This window comes from Kryptolebias marmoratus, linkage group LG16 (assembly GCF_001649575.2).
Source record: "Kryptolebias marmoratus isolate JLee-2015 linkage group LG16, ASM164957v2, whole genome shotgun sequence".
NCBI classification, from domain to species: domain Eukaryota; kingdom Metazoa; phylum Chordata; class Actinopteri; order Cyprinodontiformes; family Rivulidae; genus Kryptolebias; species Kryptolebias marmoratus.
This window is the reverse complement of record NC_051445.1, coordinates 2041027-2062546: the sequence shown is the minus strand read 5'-3', so window position 1 is coordinate 2062546 and position 21520 is coordinate 2041027. Positions and strand designations below refer to the sequence as shown.

The window sequence follows — 21520 nt, the reverse complement described above, 5'->3', positions numbered from 1 at the left end:
TATTTCAGCAGTAAGGTAGCAAAGCTGCGCTCTTCTTCGTAGACATTGAGTTTGGCTGCAGCTGCACACAGTTGCAGCGCCTCCTACAGGAAACTGGTGGAGCTACGCAGAGAACCACGCCGTTCAAAAGCCTTGTTTGGATTCATGTTTTTATAATAAACACAGCAGAGAAACACTGAGGTCCGGACCTCGGTGTCCTCAGTGGGAGCTACGGCCCTGCCTCCAACAAACACCGCCTGACCAAATCACATCGAATGTAGGCGCTGCATCCGAGAGAAAGAAACAGTTTCTTTAATTTGTCCCAGAAAAGAGTTGTAAGAGTCGTGATTAGTTTCATAAAAACAGGCACGTTTTTCTTTTCTATCAAAAAAAAAAAAAAATTACACATTTGAACTTATCTTTCATAGCAGCGATTCCAATCTGATGACTGAGCTGTATCCTCATCCGTGTTATTAAACTGCCACTCACCACTGTCCATGCAGAAAATAATGTTTCCAACTCTGGGTGCCCAGAAATAACTTCTAACATAAAAACTCTTCATATAAATTAGAAGCCTGGCATCCCTTGAAGGAATGCATATCACCCGCTGCCTTTTTAAACGAAACTCCTCCACCGAGAAGAGGTGGAGTCAAAACTTATAAATGACGTCATGCAGCATCTCGTTTCACATGATGGTGCTCAGAGAATGACTCTCAGCTACTACCACATCAGAATTCAGCTCTATTGGGAGCTGGGGCAGCCATCTTGAATTGGATTGGCTCCAAATGTTAATCAGTTGTAGAATAACATCCAGTGATTGCTTCCTGGAGGTTTTATTACAATTTGTCCACACACACACACACACACAGACAAAAAGTGGTCACTGGACTGTTCGCTTACCTCAGTTTATATATCTTTTAGACCATTCTTTTCTAAAACCTCCATCAGATTAGAGCTTTCCTGTTACGGTCGGTCGTTTTCAGAGTAGACATTCACCGACATGCCTTCAATCATTACCTTTATGTTGCTCATCTCAGGAAATTGCTTGAAGATTATTTAATTGCACTTTCTGTATCCAACAAAAGCTTTTCTTTCGTGCAGCAGAGAGGAAAAAGTTAAGGCTTTCTGCTCAGTGAATTAATAAAAATATGAATTTTCCTTGGCCTTTCGCGTACGGAACAAAACTCATGTCAGTGCTCTCAGCCGCCGCTCATCCATTGCTATGACGACACAGTCAGGGAGCATCTGAACTCATATTTAGCACTCTGCCTTTGTGGCACTTTAATAATACAGAACACCTATTCTAATGTCACATTTTCCCAGTTTCATGAATAATTCCAACCAAGCGAATCCACTCTAATGGTTTTTTAGGTTGTACTTTTTTTATTTTCCTCCTCCTTCGTCTCCCCCCCGCTCAAACACTCTCCTTCTTTCATCTCGCACTTTTCTTTCTGCCCGAGTACACGGAGCTCTTTGCAATTACCCGTAATGATGAATATATCCCATTAGACATTGCCTGCTGAACTGTAACCCAGTCCATCGTAACCAAATTGAACATTGGGAAATTTGACAGTTGACATTTTAAATTTTCATTCAGTCCAATCTATTCTATCTGGATTGTAAGTTTTTTTTTCTTTTGACAGCGGGTTTTAACGAGGGTCGTTCAGCAATGCTGACAAATTGCCTTCGAAGGTTTCCGAAGTTCTAACCCGCTAAGCCGGTGGTGTTTGTGCTTTAGTATCTCAGCTGACACCGAGCTGTGAATGTACACCGTTCCTGCTGTGCATTAACTCCTGTAACATCGCATCCTTCACGTGAAGTGCCTTGTTGACTGAGCCTTTCACACCAGGATTCCTCTGCAGGGTCTTTTCTTTCCCTGATTGTGTCATCACACATACTGTGCATCTTAAACAACTGGAAGTCGGCTCCTCTGCTTTCAGTTTGCTCTTCGTGCAGACATCTTTCAGCTTCTCTCACCTTCCTGTTCATTGCCTTGTAATTTCTGGGGTCTGCTGGCCAAAAGGAACAGGTTGAAGCTGCATATTTTTCTTCTCCATCTCTTGGTGGGGATGTGGATTCCCCTGGGCTGGTGCTGATGTGAGCGGCTGTCTGTGCAGTGACAGATACTGGAGATAAAGTCTTGGGCTCTGCATTTGGCCGGGAAGAGTCCTCTGCCCTTTTCACTCAGTTTCTGTCTTTTTTTATTATCGCACTCATCCTCCCTCCATTTCCTTTCTTTTTACTCTCTTAGATCCATCTTCTCTCCCTCATGGTGTCTTTTTCAAGTGAATAAATAAAGTAGAGATGCAGTCGATTCGGTGGTTGCTTTTTTTCCTCTCAGAATCAATAGTTTCGTTGTTTGTTTTTGCAGATCAGAGGAACACAAAGAATGTTGGTCAGAGTATATGTGCACTCTGAAAGAGATCCTTAGCATGGGAGGTGATTAATAATACAAGAACACAACGACCAACATGGTTCTTATTTCTACGACCCTCTAAAAGACGATTATCTTTCTGTTTGTCTTTATTATCACCCACCTCCAGTGCTTAAAACTTGAAAACAAATATGGTGTTACCCCCCCAGCTGTGACGTACTGCATTAGCAACAGGAACAAACTATTATAGCTCTGTCATCTCTAACTGCTGCTGTTTTATTATTTAAAATTCTCTGAATCAGTCAATCTTTTAGTTTATCAAGAATAATCCAGTTGTAACAAAACAAAACACATTTGGGTCCCTCCGTTTATAAAAGCTACATGCTAGGTTTATACCATGTTTTATAATCTGAGCGCACAATGTTTGAGTATTTATATAAGATCAGAGTTTAAGTCTGTGGAAGACAGATGCAGTTTACTGTAAAACGTAGGAATTTAACCCTCAGCCGGCTCCATAATTCAGCCGTAAATTAGAATTAACAGCTCACTTAAACTTCAAGCTCTCTGGTCTTGATTTAATTTTGACGCACTCATACAAATAAATCAAGTGTGCTGACTACATATCACTATGATGATTTAATTATTGCCGTTCAAACCACTTAACTGGGCCAAAAATAGTCGCTTTTTGAGGTTCACATGGTGCGATTTTAAAACTCATAAAGGACTCTTACATCTCACACTGTACAGATTAATTTTATAAAACCTGAACAGTAACTCGTGTCACACTGCAGGAAGTCAGGTTTAATACGTGACGGACTGTAAGACTTTTTGCTGCAGGAGAAACTTGGACTTCACAAAGATCCAGCAGAGATATGGAGGCTAGACACTGACAGACTCTAAAGAGGAGGAGAAGGAAGAGGAGCGGACATTTTTCCATAAAGCTTTTGACACAGTGTGATATTTGTTGTTGGCCATCTTTGCTTGAGAGAGAGATAAATGAACGACCACAGACCGCCGAGCCAAACTTTCACCTTTTCACAACAAAACATTTTGTCTACAACGAACAAAATCAAATGGAACCTGCCGTCACATCTTGTTTTGCTCTAAACCAGGGGTGTCAAACCCAGTGACACAAGGGGGCCAAAATTAAAAATTTGGTCCTAGCCAAGGGCCAATCATGATCAATATTTATTAAAAATTACATAAATTAACCTTGGTTTTAGATGTATTATGTCAAATTACTCATATATAAATATCAATGACCTTTTCCCAGTTATAGATTATACAGAATTCAGAACAAACAGACTTTAATGAACACAGACAAATAGATCAAACTTCAAAAAGCACATCATTAACAGTCATTTCTTACGCCTCACTCAGCTTTTAAATAATTTTTTTTTAACTTTAAAACAGATTTTTTTTAAAAAAGCCATCAACAAAACCTGATTATACATAAATTAAAACTATATATTGTTGGCTTCTAAGTCACTGTCAGAGAAAACTTCACTAATTAGGCTCAGTTTTTTTTAAAGCAAAATAAGAATTAAAGACTCAATCTGCCCCAGACTAGAGGGCCGGATGAAATGTTACAGAGGGCCGGATCTGGCCCGCGGGCCTTGAGTTTGACACGTGCACTCTAAACCAACAGATTTTCTGTTTACTCACAGTATCAATCCTCCTCTGATTTGCTCCTTCTGCCTTAACTTTTAACCCATCATCTCTCTTCACAGGTCATAACTTCCTGTTTTCCACCAATGCTTTGTGGGTAATGTAGTTTTATATGAATCCTATGTAACTAACAGTTGGAGACACTGATGCAGGTTTATAAAAGTAAAATAAGATGGTACTCTAAGGATGAACTTGTAGAAGTGCTGCTGCCAAAGGCAAGAGGCAGTAAAGATTTAACCCATGTTTGTGTTTGTTTGTCTGTTAGCAAAATATCCCATAAACTGCTTGATGGATTTTGATGAATCTCTTAGAAAGTAATTCTTGGGTGAACGTCTACAACTGTTGAAGCTGTTGGAGTCAACCCAATTTAAGATGGCCACCACAGACACTTTTGACCAAAATGGCGTGAAATGTAACTGAAGATGGCTGCAACAGAAGCTAACCTAAAAATAACTGTAGCTCGGTCAGTTTAACGAGCTTTGAGCTAAAATTTAACGTGGTAGTAGCTGAGAGTCTTCCATACATCACATGAGATCGTGCATAAAGTTATTTTCCAGGTTTGTCATTTTTCAACATAAGAGCTTAGCCTAAAACTCTGGCATTAAAGGCGACGGACGACACGGCCTTTGATTTATTATATAAATTAAATCAATCTGTAACAAACAGGCTTGTAATTAGAGAATTTAACCCAAAAAATAATAAATACCGATTTAACATTTTTGACTGATGTCCAGTACCAAAACAATAATCCATCAGCAGAATGACTTGTCATACTTCAGAGAACAGGTAGTAAATTAAAACCAGATGATGTTTCCACCTCATTGCTAAAACAAACCCCAAAACAAACCATTAGCAGGTAACAGACAATTACTTTCCACGTGAACGCTCGGCTCCAGTGGGAGCGATTAGTCCAACACAAGGTGTTTTACGCTGAAACAAAGCATCTGACCCATTTGTGGCTGTAAGGGGGGGGGATAGGAGCAGGTGTAGTCGCCCAGGAGGGAGCTGCAGGTAGGTGGGCAGGCAAACAGGCATTTGACACCCTTCTAGTCACACGAGGGCTCGGATGTTGACAGCCGGTGCTGCATGCTGCATGAGAAGTCCACGTTTCACACGGAGAAGATGGACTGCAGGTGATGCAGCTGCTATTTTTAACCCGAAGGCTCCCTGCAGGAGCAAACGCTCCATTTGAAACACTGCTCTTTTCTTTTGTCTTCTGCTCTCTGATGTTCAGCCAGCAGAGATTTCCTTCCTTTCAGAGAGTCGACCAGTTACTCACCTTTAAAAAAACTGTTATTTTGCACAGCTTCTTCTTTATTTAAAAAAAAAACTGTTTAACTGCATTAATAGAAATCCAATTAAAACATTCCTAGATAGGCAGAATTGTAGGCGATTAACCGAAAGTTTCTTTTCTCTAGAAAAACTAATTATTTTTTAATAAAAAAAGGTATTTTTAATTTCAATGCTTGAACTCTAAGGATGGAAAGAAACATGCAGAATAAAGTTGGAATGTAGAGAAATGAATGCTGAGAGCTGAATGGCCGCTGAAGAAGATGAAGCTGAATTATTAAAACTAAAATAAGCAGAACATTAGAAAAAAGCTAGAAAAGAAGCAAAGCACAAAGTAAAAAGTAAATAGATCAGAGCAGAAGCTAAAAGCCAAAACTAGCAAAATGCGAGCATGCTGAAGCAGATTTGAACAGATTTCATCTCAATGTATTTAAACATATTCTAAAAGTTTAAAATATTTGAAAAGTATAAAAGCTGCAAACACTAAAAGTCAAAATACCATCTCCTGAATGATTGATCCTGTATATGAACGACTAAAACCGCCCAAAATGTTGAATCAGCATTCACACAATTTAAAAAAAAAAAAAAAGTTTCCATTTTACCCCTAAATCTTGTCTCTCCACTCATGGCTTTGAAAACAAGCCTGAAGCAGAACCAGCTGGTTCTGATTTATCTTGTGACACACAAACCTTTCTCTGGCAGAGCTATCAGTCTTCTGTCGCTCGTTTTAATGTTGCAACGCTGAGAAAACCAGAGCCAATTTTCAGGCCATCATAATAAATGTTTCATGGAGTCTGCTGGACCCGAACCCGAGTCCAGTCCAGTTTCTGCTTTTCTGAGTTGTCTGTAGTGAGCCTGCTCCATCATTTGTTCGTTTACATTAAAGCTAAAAGTAAAGATAAGCTAAATATGGAGCTAAATATCCTGATATTTTCCTGCTGGAGGCGAATAATGGATCCAGATCCGGGTGACAATATATCTAAAATTACACATAAAGTCACTTTTGGGCTTTTTGACAAAGAAAGAAGCGGGAGCTCATCAAGCAAATGCTTCAAACCAGGACTGAAAAAAAAAACCATGTATTGTGCTCTGCAGCTTTCTTTGAATAGAAAAGTGCCTTTTTGCCCTCCAAGTCTAGCAGTTTAGACTTTAAAGGGGCTCTTGAAAGGGCAATTTTCAGTAAGAGGCTGAACCAGCTCAGCAGGAAAAGTGGGACTTCTGGCTAAAAGTTCTAATATTTCAGCCTCTGCTGCTTTGGTGTCTGATTATAATCAGGGTGTTTTTACAGAGTATTTTTATATTTCATGTGAGAATTAAAAGAAACAAGATTATTGTTTTCTCTGTTATTTGATTTTGAATGCATTAACTTTCAAGGAATATTTTAAAATATTATTACGAACACTATAAATATACTCACCATTGACTAAAATTGTGCGTGTGTTCATTTGTTAGTAAAATATCTCTTGAACCACTGGATGGATTTTAATGAAACTCTCAAATATTTATCATGAGATGTACATCTACAACTGATTAACTTTTAGTGTCAACCTGATTTAAAATGGTTGCCACAGCTAATCAATCTTAGCAAACACAGAAATGGCTTCATTGCTGTCATTTTTACACACTTATTCCTCATTTTGTTTGTAGTTATTGTACCAAAACTGCATCATGTTGGGGTGTGGTAGACAAATACATGAACTCAAACTAAAAAGAAGGGACATGTTCTCTGGGGGGGGTCCTTTGCGACCTTTAACGGACTCGCCAGCTAACCTCCCCGCTCACATCAGGTGTCCGCATACAGCCAGAGGCCACGCAGGCGACACACTGCACACACACACACACACACTCTGCTGCACACTGAGGAAAAGGGTGTGTGTGTGTGTTGGGGGGGTTCTTTGCCTTGTCAACAGGATAAGGAGCAGGGAGATGGAAGCTCAGGCATTAGGCTCCTCTGGGCTGGCTCTGGGATTTCCTCCTCAGAACAGAGAAGGAAAAAACAGAATTATATAAATAGATCCCCCCCCCCACCTCCAAAAAAAGAAAAAGAGAAATACTGTTATGGCCTCGATGGAGAAGGCTGGGAGCACAGAGTGGATTTGCATGGACTTATTTTCTTTCTGTGTGTGTTTTCTTTCATCCAGTGGATCTTTGTTTCACTTAAGTGTTGGTGTGTTTTCTCCCTCACCTCCCACAGGGCAACAATAACATTAACAAAGCTTCTTGATGCCATGTAATTTGTTGATACAGGGGGACTGCTTTGTATGTTTAATGCCTCGCTCTGTCAACAGCACCCTGTTTGTAGAAGTATTGTGACTACAATTTAATAATTCTAGGCTCTGAATGTGCATTTGGACGAGTGCAAATGAACCTTTTTCCCTCCAGCAGCCTGGTTGATCTGAGAGGCTGAAACTCATTGTCCTCTCTTCTCCCCCCTCTGTGGTGCTTTCAGGGTGGAAAGAAGTCAGCCGGTCTGCCCGCCCTACAAGCTACAGCTGGAAGAGTGCCTGTCCGCCGAGCAGGTGCCCACCCCCGAGCTCATTCAGGGCTACGTCAAAAAGGTAGGCCAGCTTTGCAAACGCCAAGCTCAGGGCTTTGCTGGTCTGTGCTCAGCTGGGGACTCGTGCACAAAGACTTGTGTGGATTTCCTGCTGAAACACGGTGCAAGTACGCTTAAACCGAGAAACGTGCAGAACAAATCCAGATGCATGAAACTGCGCGAGCGTGAATCGATGGCACATTTCCTTCGTACATCCGGATCGACGTGAAATCGAGCGCACACGAGACAAGCCTGTGTTTAAATATGCAAATAAAGGCAAATACGCCCCACATGTGTGAGTCTCCAATCAAAAATCATGTCAGATGCAAGAAAAAAAGAGGGCTTTGAGTTAGAGACAAACCTAAATGAGGCAGTGAGCCGTTAAAACACTGAGTTTGTCACACATCTGGCATTAGTGCTGAGCGCAAGAGGACTGAAAGTGTGTGACGCTGCTGTGGTCAGAGCAGAAGTAACAAATAAAAAGGTCAAATAGATTACATAAGCTGTTATTGTAAATGTTAATATAAATAGTTCTGATGGAGTTTTGTTGCACACTCCTTCCTTTTTAAGCTTATTGCATCTAACTGCAGCTTCTCCGTGTTGTGCAACAGGATTATGGCTTAAGAGAGTTTTGAAGTTCACCAACTTATTTTCCAGCTATTTCTTAGAATAAACTAAACTTTTATAATGCTCAGCCTTTATATTTAATAGACTGGATGATTAAATATAAATATATGCTTAAATAAAAACCGTTTGTGGTTAAATGAGGCAATTAAAATGCCACCATTTAATCATTAATTCAACACCTAAATGCTCGACAGTGACAGACTTTAGATGATGGTGCAATAATTTATCAAAACAAGCTTCAGCTGTGTGTGTGTGTGTGTGTGTGTGTGAATGTGTATGACCCTAAGCAGCTAAAATAACAAATATATGCAGTAAAATGCACGCTAGCAGTGCCTCTTGTCTTATTTGAATAGGGATATTAAAAATATGGTGTATATTTTGAACAAACAAGAGCTATTTATGAAACTGCAGTCGTGACCTAATGCTATTCTGCTCATTTATTGGTGGGCTGTAAAGTTTTGCTCACAGATGTGGAAAACCACGACTGATTTATATACCAGATTTCATAACTTCGTAATAAAGTGTTATTGGAATTTAAGCATGTGTAGCTTTAATAAAATCTATTTTTTATTCATTTACTCAAATAAACCCTTTGAGTATGCATTTAGACATGCATGTCCTTTGGATTCCCTTGGCGCCCCTACTTCCCATGGCCTTGTATTTAATGTTTAACGATCAGAAGTTTAGGTGGGCTGTTGTTAGAGTTTGAGTTTTCTGTCTGGACGTCATCAGGAACAAACTCAGCTCAGCACACCTGATTAAGCAGGAAGTGTTTGTAGTAGAGCCTCAGGTGTGTCCAGTAATTGTTTTCACGCCATTAACAGTTTCCCAGCATGCCCTCTGAGTGTCTCCAACGGACCAAAATCTGTGAAATGTTTGCCATGAAGTTTGGGCTGAGCACGTTTCCACAGTTTGGTCTGTTCTTTATTAATACGTGAAGTTTTACGCGGAAAAGACGAGCGCCATTTCTTCTGTGCGTACATTCCCTTTGAACACAAGGAGCGGCGAGGGAAACATGATGGTGATGAAGAGGGGTGGCTTTTCTCCAAGACTTTCAGAAGAAGGGGGGGGGATCCTTGTAAACTGATACAAAATGGGAAATTGTTTTTATCAGCATGCGTGAGGGCTCGGAGAAGACATTTATACGTTTAAATTGGAGTTCAGCGAATCCACCAAATGGTTACCCAGCTGTCATCAACATGGACCCTTTAAACAGCAGCTGTCACCAAACTAAATACACCGTTTCCGAGGAGTGACAGTAAAATAATTATTTGATGTAATTGCCACCTAAAACATAACACAACACGGGGGTGAAGACAAAGTGTGGCTACTTTAGGAGATGTCAGTAATAAATTAAAGGGAACTAACTTACAGCTTTGATTTTGTTGCCAACCTGCTTCGATGACGTTTTCCATCATTTTGCGCTGAAATAACTTCAAAGATAAAAAAAACAAATCACAGATTTCATCTCCAGGTTCGTGTCTAACCTGTAGCAGTTTATGCATCATTAAAATGAGGCAAATTCAGACAAATAATGTTAAAAAATGAGTTCAGCTTAGAGTTGTTCATGTGAATTTATCAGATATAAACCAGGAAATGTATCCAGATTCAGTAAACATGAATGACTTTTATAAAGTAAAAGCCTATTTGTCCTGGAGGGCCACTATCCTGCAGGTTTTAGATGTTTCTCTGCTCTTCAGCAGGTCTGAAAGTTCTGCAGAAGCCTGTTAGTGGCCCTCCAGGACCAGGATTGGACACCACTGTTTCAACAAACATCTCCTGCAATTTGTTAGTTGTCAGAGAATGTGCTGTGAGTGACTCTCAGCTACTACCACACCAAATTTTAGCTCCATATCTGTAAATCGAGTAAGTTAAATCCATTTTTGTTTTTCCTGATGTTGACTAGCTGTGGTAGCCATCTTGAATTTGGCTGTCTCCTAGATTTAATCATCTGTTCAGCGTTTCATGAGACATTTTGCTGGCAGACACACAAACGTTTAGATCAGGGGTGTCCAGTCCTGGTCCTCAGGGCCACCATCCTGCAGGTTTTCCTTGTTTCTCTGCTCCAACACACCTGATTCATGGTTAAATCACCTCTTCATGTTCTGCAGAAGCCTGTTAATCACCCTTTAATTCAAATCAGGTGTGCTGGAGCAGAGAAACAAGTAAAACCTGCAGGATGGTGGCCCTGAGGACCAGGACTGGACACCCCTGGTTTAGATTATCACCTCCTTTTTATGGTGGCAGATGGTAATAAGGAGACTTTCCTCAAAGATTACCTGAGCTTAGTCTGATCTTCAACTGATCCAAACAGAACAGGACTACTAACACTGACTTCAACCTATAAGATGGAAAGAAAAATAAAATACCCCACATTTCACACTTTCCATTTCACATTTTCCCCCTGATTTGATCAAAAGGCTCCAGAACTTGTAGCTGTGTCGCTCTGTTCCACTTCAGTTTTGCATAAATACATTCCTGATAGTCATTTTTAGTTAGATTTACTTGGCCAGGTTTAGTTAAAAAAAATGGTTATCTTAAAAATGAAAAGTTTTATTCATTCACCTACAAAATCAGACAGTGATAACAGAAATGCACCACGTGATTATATTTATTAAAACAGTTAAACAGACATTAAAGACCACAGCTAAACAAGTCTGGGTGATCTAAACCAGCCACTGCATTCAGTAAAAAAATATACATTTAAAATAATAATAAAAAAGGTACTGCAGAGATTTCAAACCTCTCATTTTGTTTATCTTTAGTCAGCTGAGTCCCTCCGACCTCTGCAACATTATAAATCTATCATTTCATGCTCCTTCTACTTTATTATTCCAACACAGCTCAATTTGTTTGATGTAGCATCATATATATAGAGAGCAGGGAAGTGAGATGTAATAAAAATGGAGAAAGGTTTTAACAGGAACTGTCGTTTTGAGATCAGATCTTCCAAAGTACATGTTAATACGACATGTAAACATGTTGTACATGATGAGACGCAGCTTCGTTTTTATTCTTAAAGCCTTGAAATACTGTCTTTTGTTCAGTTGCACTTATCCTAGCTATCTGAGCCAGTGTTTAATCCTGTTTTTTGCAAACAGGACGGCGTGTCTGTGCTTTTCATTCTGCAGGAAACAGGAGCCAGAGATCTGAAATCCCAGCCGCTCATTTATTAATGAATCAGCTCTTTAGGGTTTGTTGCTTTTATGATTGCGCCGCTCCAGAAATGCTCCTCGGATGATAAACGCGACGAAGACGCCCGTTTTAGGAGCTGGTAGCGTCGCGTCATCATGATTCAAAGCTGCTGCCTGATCTGGATATTACAGACCATGACTCGGGCCTTTTCAAAGCCTCGCTCAGGAACCTTTATATACATTTTGCCCTTCGATTAGTCATGCAACCACAGTCCTGTAGGACCTCATTACTGCTGCTTATCAGTTTAATCTTCTGAGCTGCTGGAGGAACAGGAAGCCTTGCTAGAAATCTATTAAAAAAGGGAGTGGACATGGATGAGTGGTTGAGGAGTAAAGAAAAAAAGTCTGTTTTCTTCATTCTCGATTTTTTTTTTTTTTTCCTCTCATCTTCCTCCCGTCATTCTGTGTCATTATCATTTCAGCTTCTTTGTCTGTCATCTCTTCCTCTCTCCGGGGTTTTCATCTTGACCTTCAGACACCTCCTCCCGGTGCCACTTTAATAACTTACAGGGGAAATAGGAAATGTGGTCTCAAGTCAAAATTGAAATGGGTTTTTCACCACAGGCTGTTGATATTCTGGCGGCAGTGCGAAGTAAGCTACTCCCTGGAATATTTTTCATCAAATTTGTGCTCTGCTTCATTTCGGTTAATGAAGAGAAATGATGCGATTTCAACCTCGAAACCTCATTTTCTTGACCTGAGGATGGCTCCCTTTGAGCCAGGGCAACTTCCCAGTTCGTTTAAAATAAGATGTCCAGAAAAACGTTAATTCTGAGTATTATCCTTCATTTACTCTTTTATCCCAAATGTAAATCCTACACGGGACACAACTCTGGAGCTGAACTAAATTTCAGCACACCCATTACTGCCTGCTTTAACCTTTTAGCTTCCCTGTGGTCATTTTAGTTACACGCTGGCTTAAATAAAACATATAAATACACATTATTTGATTTTCTAACACCTTTACAGCGTCTTTATGCTGACTCGTCTCAAACCAGAACTGTCAGCAAACTTAATTCTTAAAATTTATTGGGCAGAGTCTTGAATTGGGTTGACTCTAAAAGTAAACCCAGAATGCAGACTAAAACCTAAAAGTGATTTATTAACAAAAAAGGAAACGAGGCAGCAAACAAAATCAAAACTCACTAAAGAAACACGAGAAGCAGGGCTTGATTATGCCATGACCAAAACAAGTCAGGGATTAACAGCAGAGACAAAACAAACACCATGAACCAGCGAGGAATGGAAGCCGAAGAACAGATTATAAAGGCAGAGGATGATGAGGAAGTGGACGCAGGTGACTGATTAGTAACTAAGGACAGGTGTGGATGGGCTGAGGCCAGATGAACACATGAGAAACGAGATAAAATCTCGAAACACAAGAGTGACAACATGAAACCAGAACAAATTATTCAAATTCAATTCAAATTCAAAAATACTTTATTATTCCCAAAGGGAAATAAAATATTGTTGTAGCTCATAATTCTGATTTCGTTAAAGAGTTGTTATAGATGCTGATGGCTGTGGGCAGGAAGGGTCTCTTGTAGCGGTCTGTCCCGATGTGTCCTCGGTCCTGGTGTCCTCAGAGCCTCACCAGGTGAGCCTCGCTGACCTCCTGTGGAGCCATGATGGCTGAGCTCTGGAAGCTCAGGTCGGTCTTGAAGTCCTGGGTGATCTCCTGGACCAGGTGCTGAAAGGGCAGCTTCTGGATGAGCAGCTCGGTGGATTTCTGGTAGTGGTGGATCTCCCTGAGAGTCACGGTCCCGATCCTGTAGAGATGTTTCTTCACTCGGCTGATGGCGAGCTGCTTCCTGTGAGCTTTACCTCCGGTCTGCTTGGTTCTGGCCATGAATGGACTTCAGGGTTCTTCACGTTCAACACTGAAGAGTAAAAGATGTTAATCAGCTGCTCCTGATTGGTTACGCATCATAACAAGATGTCCAAAAGTAAAAGGTTTCAGTAAAAAATCCTTGCAGCTGCACAGCATCCGATACCAGAGGAAATACAAGTAGAAAAAGGAAGAATTAAAGTTTTCAGAGTGAATGTAACAGAGCTGCTCCAACATGCAGCCACCTCGAGTGACGCAATTCAAGAAAACAAAGAAATGAAACTCAAGGATTAAAATCAAATACAGAAAAATAACTCCAATCGTGACACAAATTAATACTTTCTGAAAGTTTCATTAAAATTTGACATGAATCAGAGCTGATTTCAGTAGTTATTCCCATAGTTTTAAACACAACTGTCACATGATCCATTCGTATAAAGCGGGATTTAGTCTCAGCTACTACCACAGATTTAAATTTGACCGAGCCATTTTAGTCCCTCTCCACACACACACACGCACACACACAGACAGGAGTAACAACATTATCGCTCCTTCAGCAGAGGGGGGTTATCACACTGTGTCGTGATGGAGGCGTGAATTGTGTCGTATTGTTTTTTCTCATTGTGTTACTGTTAGCAGTGTGTCGAGGTACGAATCAATATCTCAACGTTCAGCTTTCCTCATATATTCCTGACATCTCTGTGGTCTCTCTTATTGTCACTTCTTTGCAGCGGTTCCATCATAAAGACCTAATTTATGATGATGATGACAATAATTTATTTCAGACAAACCTTTCACCGATAGTGTAATATAAACACATAGTACATTGTAACTTTCTTGAAGACACTTCACATCGGTGATTATGAGTCTGAAAAGGAGTATGAAGAAGTATAACTTGTATAATCATACCCCTTTTCCAGCTGGAATTTGTCATATTATTCAAAATTTCCAATGTCCTTGCTGACAAAATAAAATATTATTATAGTAATATTTCCTCAGCCAAATGAAAGTACTACATATACACACAGACACATTTGTACACCTAGATATATACATATTCACATATACATACACCAATACACATTTACATACATACACCCATATATACATCTGTACCGACCTGCATACACTTAGTGAAATCATACATAGAGTTTTACTTCTCAGCCAGAATTATCCCAGTTGTTCTTCCTTATACCTTTGAATGATAGCTATTTTGAGACCTTTCTTGAAATATCTCATGCTTGGACTTTGCTTCAGCTCTTTAGAGAGTTTATTCCAGATCTTCACACCAACACCAGAAATGCACATTAATTTCATTGATGTTCGAGCCTTCAAAGTTCTAAAGTTTAGGTTTTCTCTATAGTCATATCCCCCCACTCTATCAGAAAATAATTTTTGAATATTTTCTGGCAAATTTTTTTTCCTGACTTTAAACATAATCTGTGCAGTTTGAAACTCTACCAAATCAGTGAGTTTCAGTAGATAAGAATCTATGAATAGATTGTGGGTATGACAATAAAAATCAGCCTTATGAATTAAACGAACGGCTCTTTTCTGTAATGTGCATAATGGTTTGAGTGACGTTCTGTAAGTGTTGCCCCAAATTTCCACACAGTAACTTAGATATGGTAGGATAAGTGAGCAGTACATAATATGTAGGGCAAAGGAGTTTAAATATTGTCTAGCCTTAGAAAGTACTGCAATAATTCTTACAATTTTAGATTGGACATATTTAATGTGGGGTTTCCAGCAGATCCTGTTTTGAATCAGTACTCCAAAAAACCTTATTTCAGTCACTCTCTCTACTGTCATATTATCAATTTTTATTTGTAAATCACTCTTCTCTTTACATTTACCGAACAGCATAAACTTTGTTTTTTCTAAATTTAACGACAATTTATTAATATTGAACCACTCTTTCAGTTTACATAACTCACAATTCATTTCAAGGAACAACTTCCGTAAATCTTCACCCGTAGCAAAGATGTTTGTATCGTCAGCGAATAGGACAAAGTTAAGTGTCTGGGAGACATTACATATATCATTTATATACAAAATAAACAATTTTGGCCCCAATACTGAGCCCTGGGGAACACCGCAAACAATGTCCAAGCATGTTGATTGGAAGGCACCCAACTGCACAAATTGTTGCCTATTGCTGAGATAACTTTTCATCCAATGTAATACTACTCCTCTTAGACCATAACGCTCAAGTTTTCTGAGGAGTATATCATGATCAATTGTATCAAATGCTTTTTTTAAATCAATAAATACCCCAACAGCATGTTTCTTTTTATCTAATGCACTGGTCACTTCTTCTATTAAATGCAGAACTGCCATCGCTGTGGATCTTTGTGGCCGAAATCCATACTGACTTTCAGTCAATAGATGATGTTTGCTAATAAATCTTTCTAATCTAACAACAAATATTTTTTCCATGATTTTGGAAAATTGTGGAAGCAATGAAACAGGCCTGTAATTTGTGAAATCATGTCTATTTCCAGACTTATGCAGTGGGATGACTTTCGCAATTTTCATTTTTTGTGGAAATATTCCTGTTTGAATTGACAGGTTACAGATATATGTTAATGGTTTAATAATTTCCACAATCACCTTCTTAATTATTATCATGTCGATGCCGTCATAGTCAGTTGACCTTTTATTTTCACATTTATTTACTATATCTAAGATCTCATTTTCCTCCACTGCTATGAGAAACATGGAATCTGGATTTCTAACTATTACATCATTTAGTATTTCATGTCCTGTAGGTTGCGGGATTTCCTCGGCCAATTTAGGGCCCACACTTACAAAGTATTTATTAAAATTATGAACTATCTCTTCCATGTTATTTAAATATTTATCTCCATTGTTTATAAAGTGTTGTGGATAGCTAACCTGTTTGGAGTTTTTTCTAATAACACTGTTTAAAATATTCCAGATACCTTTAATATTTTTTTTATTTTTATCCAACTGTTTACTATAATAATCTTGCTTTGCTATTCTTAGAACAGCAGTCAATTTGTTCTTATATTTCTTGTATTTATTTTCTGCCCCAGTTGATCTATGCCTTAAGAAGTCTCTATACAACTTATTCTTTTTCTTACAGGCATTTTGCAATCCCTTTGTAATCCATGGATTTTCAGAGTATTTATTTGCAGAGATGAACTCTACAATCGGACAATTTTTCTCATATAATGATTTGAAAGTATTCAGAAAATCTTCATATGCTTTATCCGTATCATTTTCTTTTAATACTGACTCCCAGTTTTGTTTAGATAATTCATCTTTAAATGCATTTATCGATTTATCCGTCCTTAATCTTATAACAAGTCGGTTTTTTTGAGTCTTGACTTTCATGTGGCAGATATCACAAACAACAAAAACAGGTAAATGATCACTAATGTCATGAACTAACAATCCACTTATTGTATTGTCTATTAAATTTGTAAATATGTTATCTATCAAAGTAGCTCTATTGGCTGTGATTCTACTGGGTCTCGTAATTTGAGGGAAAAGGCTTAGACTACATGTAGTATTAATAAACTCTTCAGTCAATTTGTGATTGTTAACATTCAGCAGATCAATATTAAAATCCCCACAAATAAAGTAGTTATTTGAAGTTATAGCTGTATATGTTTTCTCAAACCATTCAGTGAAGATGTTCATGTTAGAACCAGGAGCCCTATATATACAGCTAACAATGACATTTTTATTTTTTTCCATATATATTTCAACAGTTAAACATTCAAAATGATCTTTAACCACATTAGTCATGTTTTCAATTAGTTTATATCTAAAGCTGCTGTCCACATATACAGCTACTCCTCCACCAATCTTTCCTTCTCTATTAATATAAGTAAATTCATAACCATCTAATTCAAAGTCAGCTCCCTTGTTAGAAGTAAGCCAGGTTTCAGAGATAGTGATAACACTAAAAGGTTGTTTAAATTGACTTAAACAGTCCTTGATGTGTTTAAAATTTGCATATAAGCTTCTGCTGTTGAAATGTATTATGGAGAATTTATTGTCTGCATTAACTGTTATATTGTATTGTTGAGTCGAGTAGTAGCAACAGTTATTCCCAATATTGTAGAAAAAGTTGTTATCTGGGTCCAAATCCTTTTCTTTGTCCTGACTCTTATATTCAGTGTGGTCAAAAGTTTTCAGCTCCGGGTAATCAGCTTCATTTAGAGGTGTTAATGTTGTGTCCATAGATGTTAAGGACAACATGTTGTTTAACTGAGACATGATGAGTGAGTGTCATGTGCATCACCTGAACTCCCTGATATAACGTAAAGCAATCAGTTGTACTTATCCAGGTCAGCGATGTCCCGAACAACCAGAACTTTTGCCTCCTCTTGAGTTCCATTAAGTTTGACGAAAACTTTACAATTTGTTGTCCATGTTGATTGGATCTTTCCTTGTTTTCTCAGAAACCGAGCCTTTCTGGTGATGTCAGCATTCTTCTTGGTCAAGTGCTCATTAATAAATACATCAGATCCCTTTAGCAATCTGCCTTGTTTTAACAGAGCAAACTTGTATTTCCTCTTTGTGAATCTCATGATGATGGCAGGTTTATCATCTTTTCCTCTTCTCGGTAGCGGGTGACATGCTTCCACAGTGTCACAGTCCACCTCTATCCCCTTGGTCCGGAGGAAACAAGTCACCTGTTTCTCTGTGGAGTCAAGCACTTCAACTGATGGTTCACCAGCAGTACTAGGTGCCGCCACTGCGCTGGCATACGAACAGGGCTTAACTCTAAGTCCAGTGATGATCACATCATTTATGTTATCTCCAATGCAGATTCCCAGCTACTGCTTACGATTTACTTTTCAAGTTTCCACTGCTTATCAGCTTCCAGTTAGCTTCTAATTAGCTTCCAGTTAGCTTCCACCACTAACAGGTTAGCTTCGGTTAGCCGTTTGCCCAACCGCTACCTTTCTATTGTCGACACGGATGGTCGACAATGTTCTGAGTCTTCTTGTTTCTGCCAATTTTAAGCAGTCACTTCTTCGGAGGCAGCATTCCTAAACGGCAACAATAAATGTCCGAGAATATCCGCTCGATCAACATCGGAGTTAAAGCTGCGTTTCTTCTCTGCTTAAACTCTGGAAGCATTAATGTGGGGTCTAATCTCAGGGGCCTAATTGGAAAATTCTTAAGCTGGTAACTTTTCGGACTGACCTTCGTGCGCTTTAATAATCATGAACCATCATTTCTTTCTTCTGTTTTTTGCTGCAATAAGGATCAAATCAGCAGCTGATGGTTCTGTTGACAAAGTTACACAACAGCACCGGTGGTCTCAGACTCATTAAGGAAGAAAGAAATTTCCTCCGACTGAAACTTATTTCAGGCGATGACCTCGAGGTGCTGATTACGAACACGACAAAAAAAAGCTGTCGTCAGGAAACCAGCTGCTGCTTTGTGAAATCTGAAGATCTGTTTAATTATGTTAAAGAAAAGCTTAATGTTAAAAAAACAACTTGCTAAAACATCCTGTCAGCACAGTTATTCTGAGTTTGTTAGCAGTTTGTTGTCAGTATTACAGATCTGCTTAAACACATCTGCACGGAGCAGATTTAAGTTTCTTCCTGGTGGATTTTATATATTTAAATGTTTCTTTCTAATGATTCAAAACACAAGAACACTGTAAGAAACCTTTTATATCGAACAGTCTTTAAAACTGATCACGTTAAACAGGAAAACTGTTGCATTGAATGTGACATCAGTTCATAAATAATAAGAAATGAACCAAAACATTTCACAAAACATTCATTTCAGTGTCGGTCAGTAAAGGACAAACACACAAGGAGGTGCGAGGAAATGATTCAATATTTATAAATAAATAAAATAAAAAAACAAATAAATCAGAAGGAGCACGAGGAGCTCAAGGAGACATTAATTTACAAGAAACACAAAACACAAGCACTTCTACGTGTAGCTTTTTAGCTAAGTTTGTAAACTATTTATTATATAATTTTACTGTTTTTATTTATACCTGTTAAACCATTTAAATATGTCTGAATGAAAGATGTTCTGTCTGATTTTTGGCTGCTTTTACTTTTATTTTCGTTGTTTTAGTGGCAGTGCCCCAAATTTTATTGTGTTTATTACGTGTCGTGACATAAAGGCTTTCTATTCTATTCTATTCTATTCTATTCTATTCTATTCTATTCTATTCTTTTATGGCTTCTTAATGTGACCAAAGGACCAGCAGATGAGACGATCTGAGGTTCAGCAGAAAATGAATAATAAAATGTTTATGAACTGCTTTTTCCTTCATCGTTTGTTTTTATATTTTCTCATTTATCCATTCTTTTATCTCTGCAGTATGTATACTTCCTCATTCATTTAATATTTTTACAGGTTTATCATTTTTATGGCGCTCTGCTCATTCTTATTTCAGCTTTTATTTCCACCAGTTATTTATCTGTTTCCATTAAATTCCTCCCGTTAAATCAAACAGTTTGTAAACAAAGTGCTGTTGTTTTTTTTTTCTGTTTTTTTAATGTACATTTACATATTTTCCGTTTAACTCTGGTTCTGCTTCTCATTCCCCGTTATTTGTTTTGATCTGCCCTCTTGACACTTCTGCTGGTTTGAGTTGCAGAGATGAAAAATAAATCTGCTCTGAATTGTTCTAAATTGTCGAGAGCGGGACTTAATGAAACGATGATGACGAAAATAAAAATGGAAGCAAAATTAAATTCAGTCATTACAAGCCGTCATTTGAATCCATTGTTCTTTCTGACAATAGTCAGCTGAAGCCATTCATTTCTATCTCTCTGCCTGCCTCCGTTCCCATTAAATGAAATACAACAGTTGCTCCTTTTTATGTCAGCAATTCCATTTGGACATTATTGGGACGGGAACGATGATGTGGAAGCAGCCAGACAGCATCCAAATGATGCTAAACAATAACGGCCGGAGACAGTGGGACTGTTTTCCAATTCAATTTCATAGTGAATAACCTGCAGTTTGATTTGATTTTTATTTTGTCCCCTCAATGGGGGCTCAAAGATGGAGGGAAGGGAGGCGGGGGGGGGGTCGCCTCGGCTCGGCTCGGAGGCAGAAATGGAGAATGGCATCGTTAACATTCCCTGACAGTTAAATGTTTCACTCTGTGGCACCAGCGCTGACACAAAATGGCAGAAGGCAACGGCGAGGCAGGAAACGCGGTCGGATTCTGGGACGAAACACAAAGTCTGAGATTCTCAGATCGAATCAACGGTTGTGAGGAGAGAAAGAAGGAAGAAGAGTGCCTTTATAATGATTTAAAAAATGCTTTATAAATATGTTCCTGATGAGTTTGTAAACCCTTTATAAAGCATTAATAGTTCACTAGTTATGCTCATAGTTCTTCCATGCAGGTAACTTACTGGCAAATGTTTGATATTTAACATTAAATCATGAAAAATACAGATAAACAGGAAGTGCAGGTAAATGTTGGCTCACTATTTGGCAAGAAATAAGTCAGTATTCTCTTTTTTTATCTGAGGCACTGTAACTGCCTATTATTGGTTTATTAACTGTTTACAGCTTGGTTAATTTCTGCGTTATTAACCATTTATTCGTCATTTTTAATGGTGTCCTTTTTGTAAAGTGATACTGAAAAAATTTCAGACTGTTTTCTTAAAAAAGCATGTATTTTTGTTGCTTTAATTCAAACTTATTCCAGTTTCTGTCAATTTAAACTTGAAACCTTTGATTAAACTAAGAGTTTTTGACAATAATAATTTAATTCTTGTTTTATTTCTCCCAACAGCAGATCCAGGATGCTGCTGACCAGGGAGTGCTGTTTGTGGGATTCGTCCAGGAGCCTTATGGAGCCCCGTGCACCCGGATCAGAGAACCAGAGACCCCGTCCCTGTCCCTGCACTCCAGCCCCAGCTCTGTGCTCGGGTCCCTGTGCAGCAGCAGCACCTCCAACCCCTCCAGCCCCAGGAACCACGCAGACCCAGCAGCGCCGGCTGGCAGGCTGGACACTGAGGAGAAGAATCAGAACCACTCGGGGGTGGGGA

General features: G+C 38.8%; 1 protein-coding gene across 1 annotated transcript in view; it reads left to right on the top strand.

Moving 5' to 3' along the window:
* Nucleotides 1-21520, top strand: part of LOC108245997 (raftlin-like) — a 138978-nt gene that overhangs the window by 59221 nt on the left and 58237 nt on the right. The window contains exons 4-5 of the mRNA XM_025009884.2: nucleotides 7761-7869; nucleotides 21265-21513. Of these exons, the coding sequence (XP_024865652.2) occupies nucleotides 7761-7869; nucleotides 21265-21513 (358 nt within the window). The remainder of the gene's footprint in view (nucleotides 1-7760; nucleotides 7870-21264; nucleotides 21514-21520) is intronic.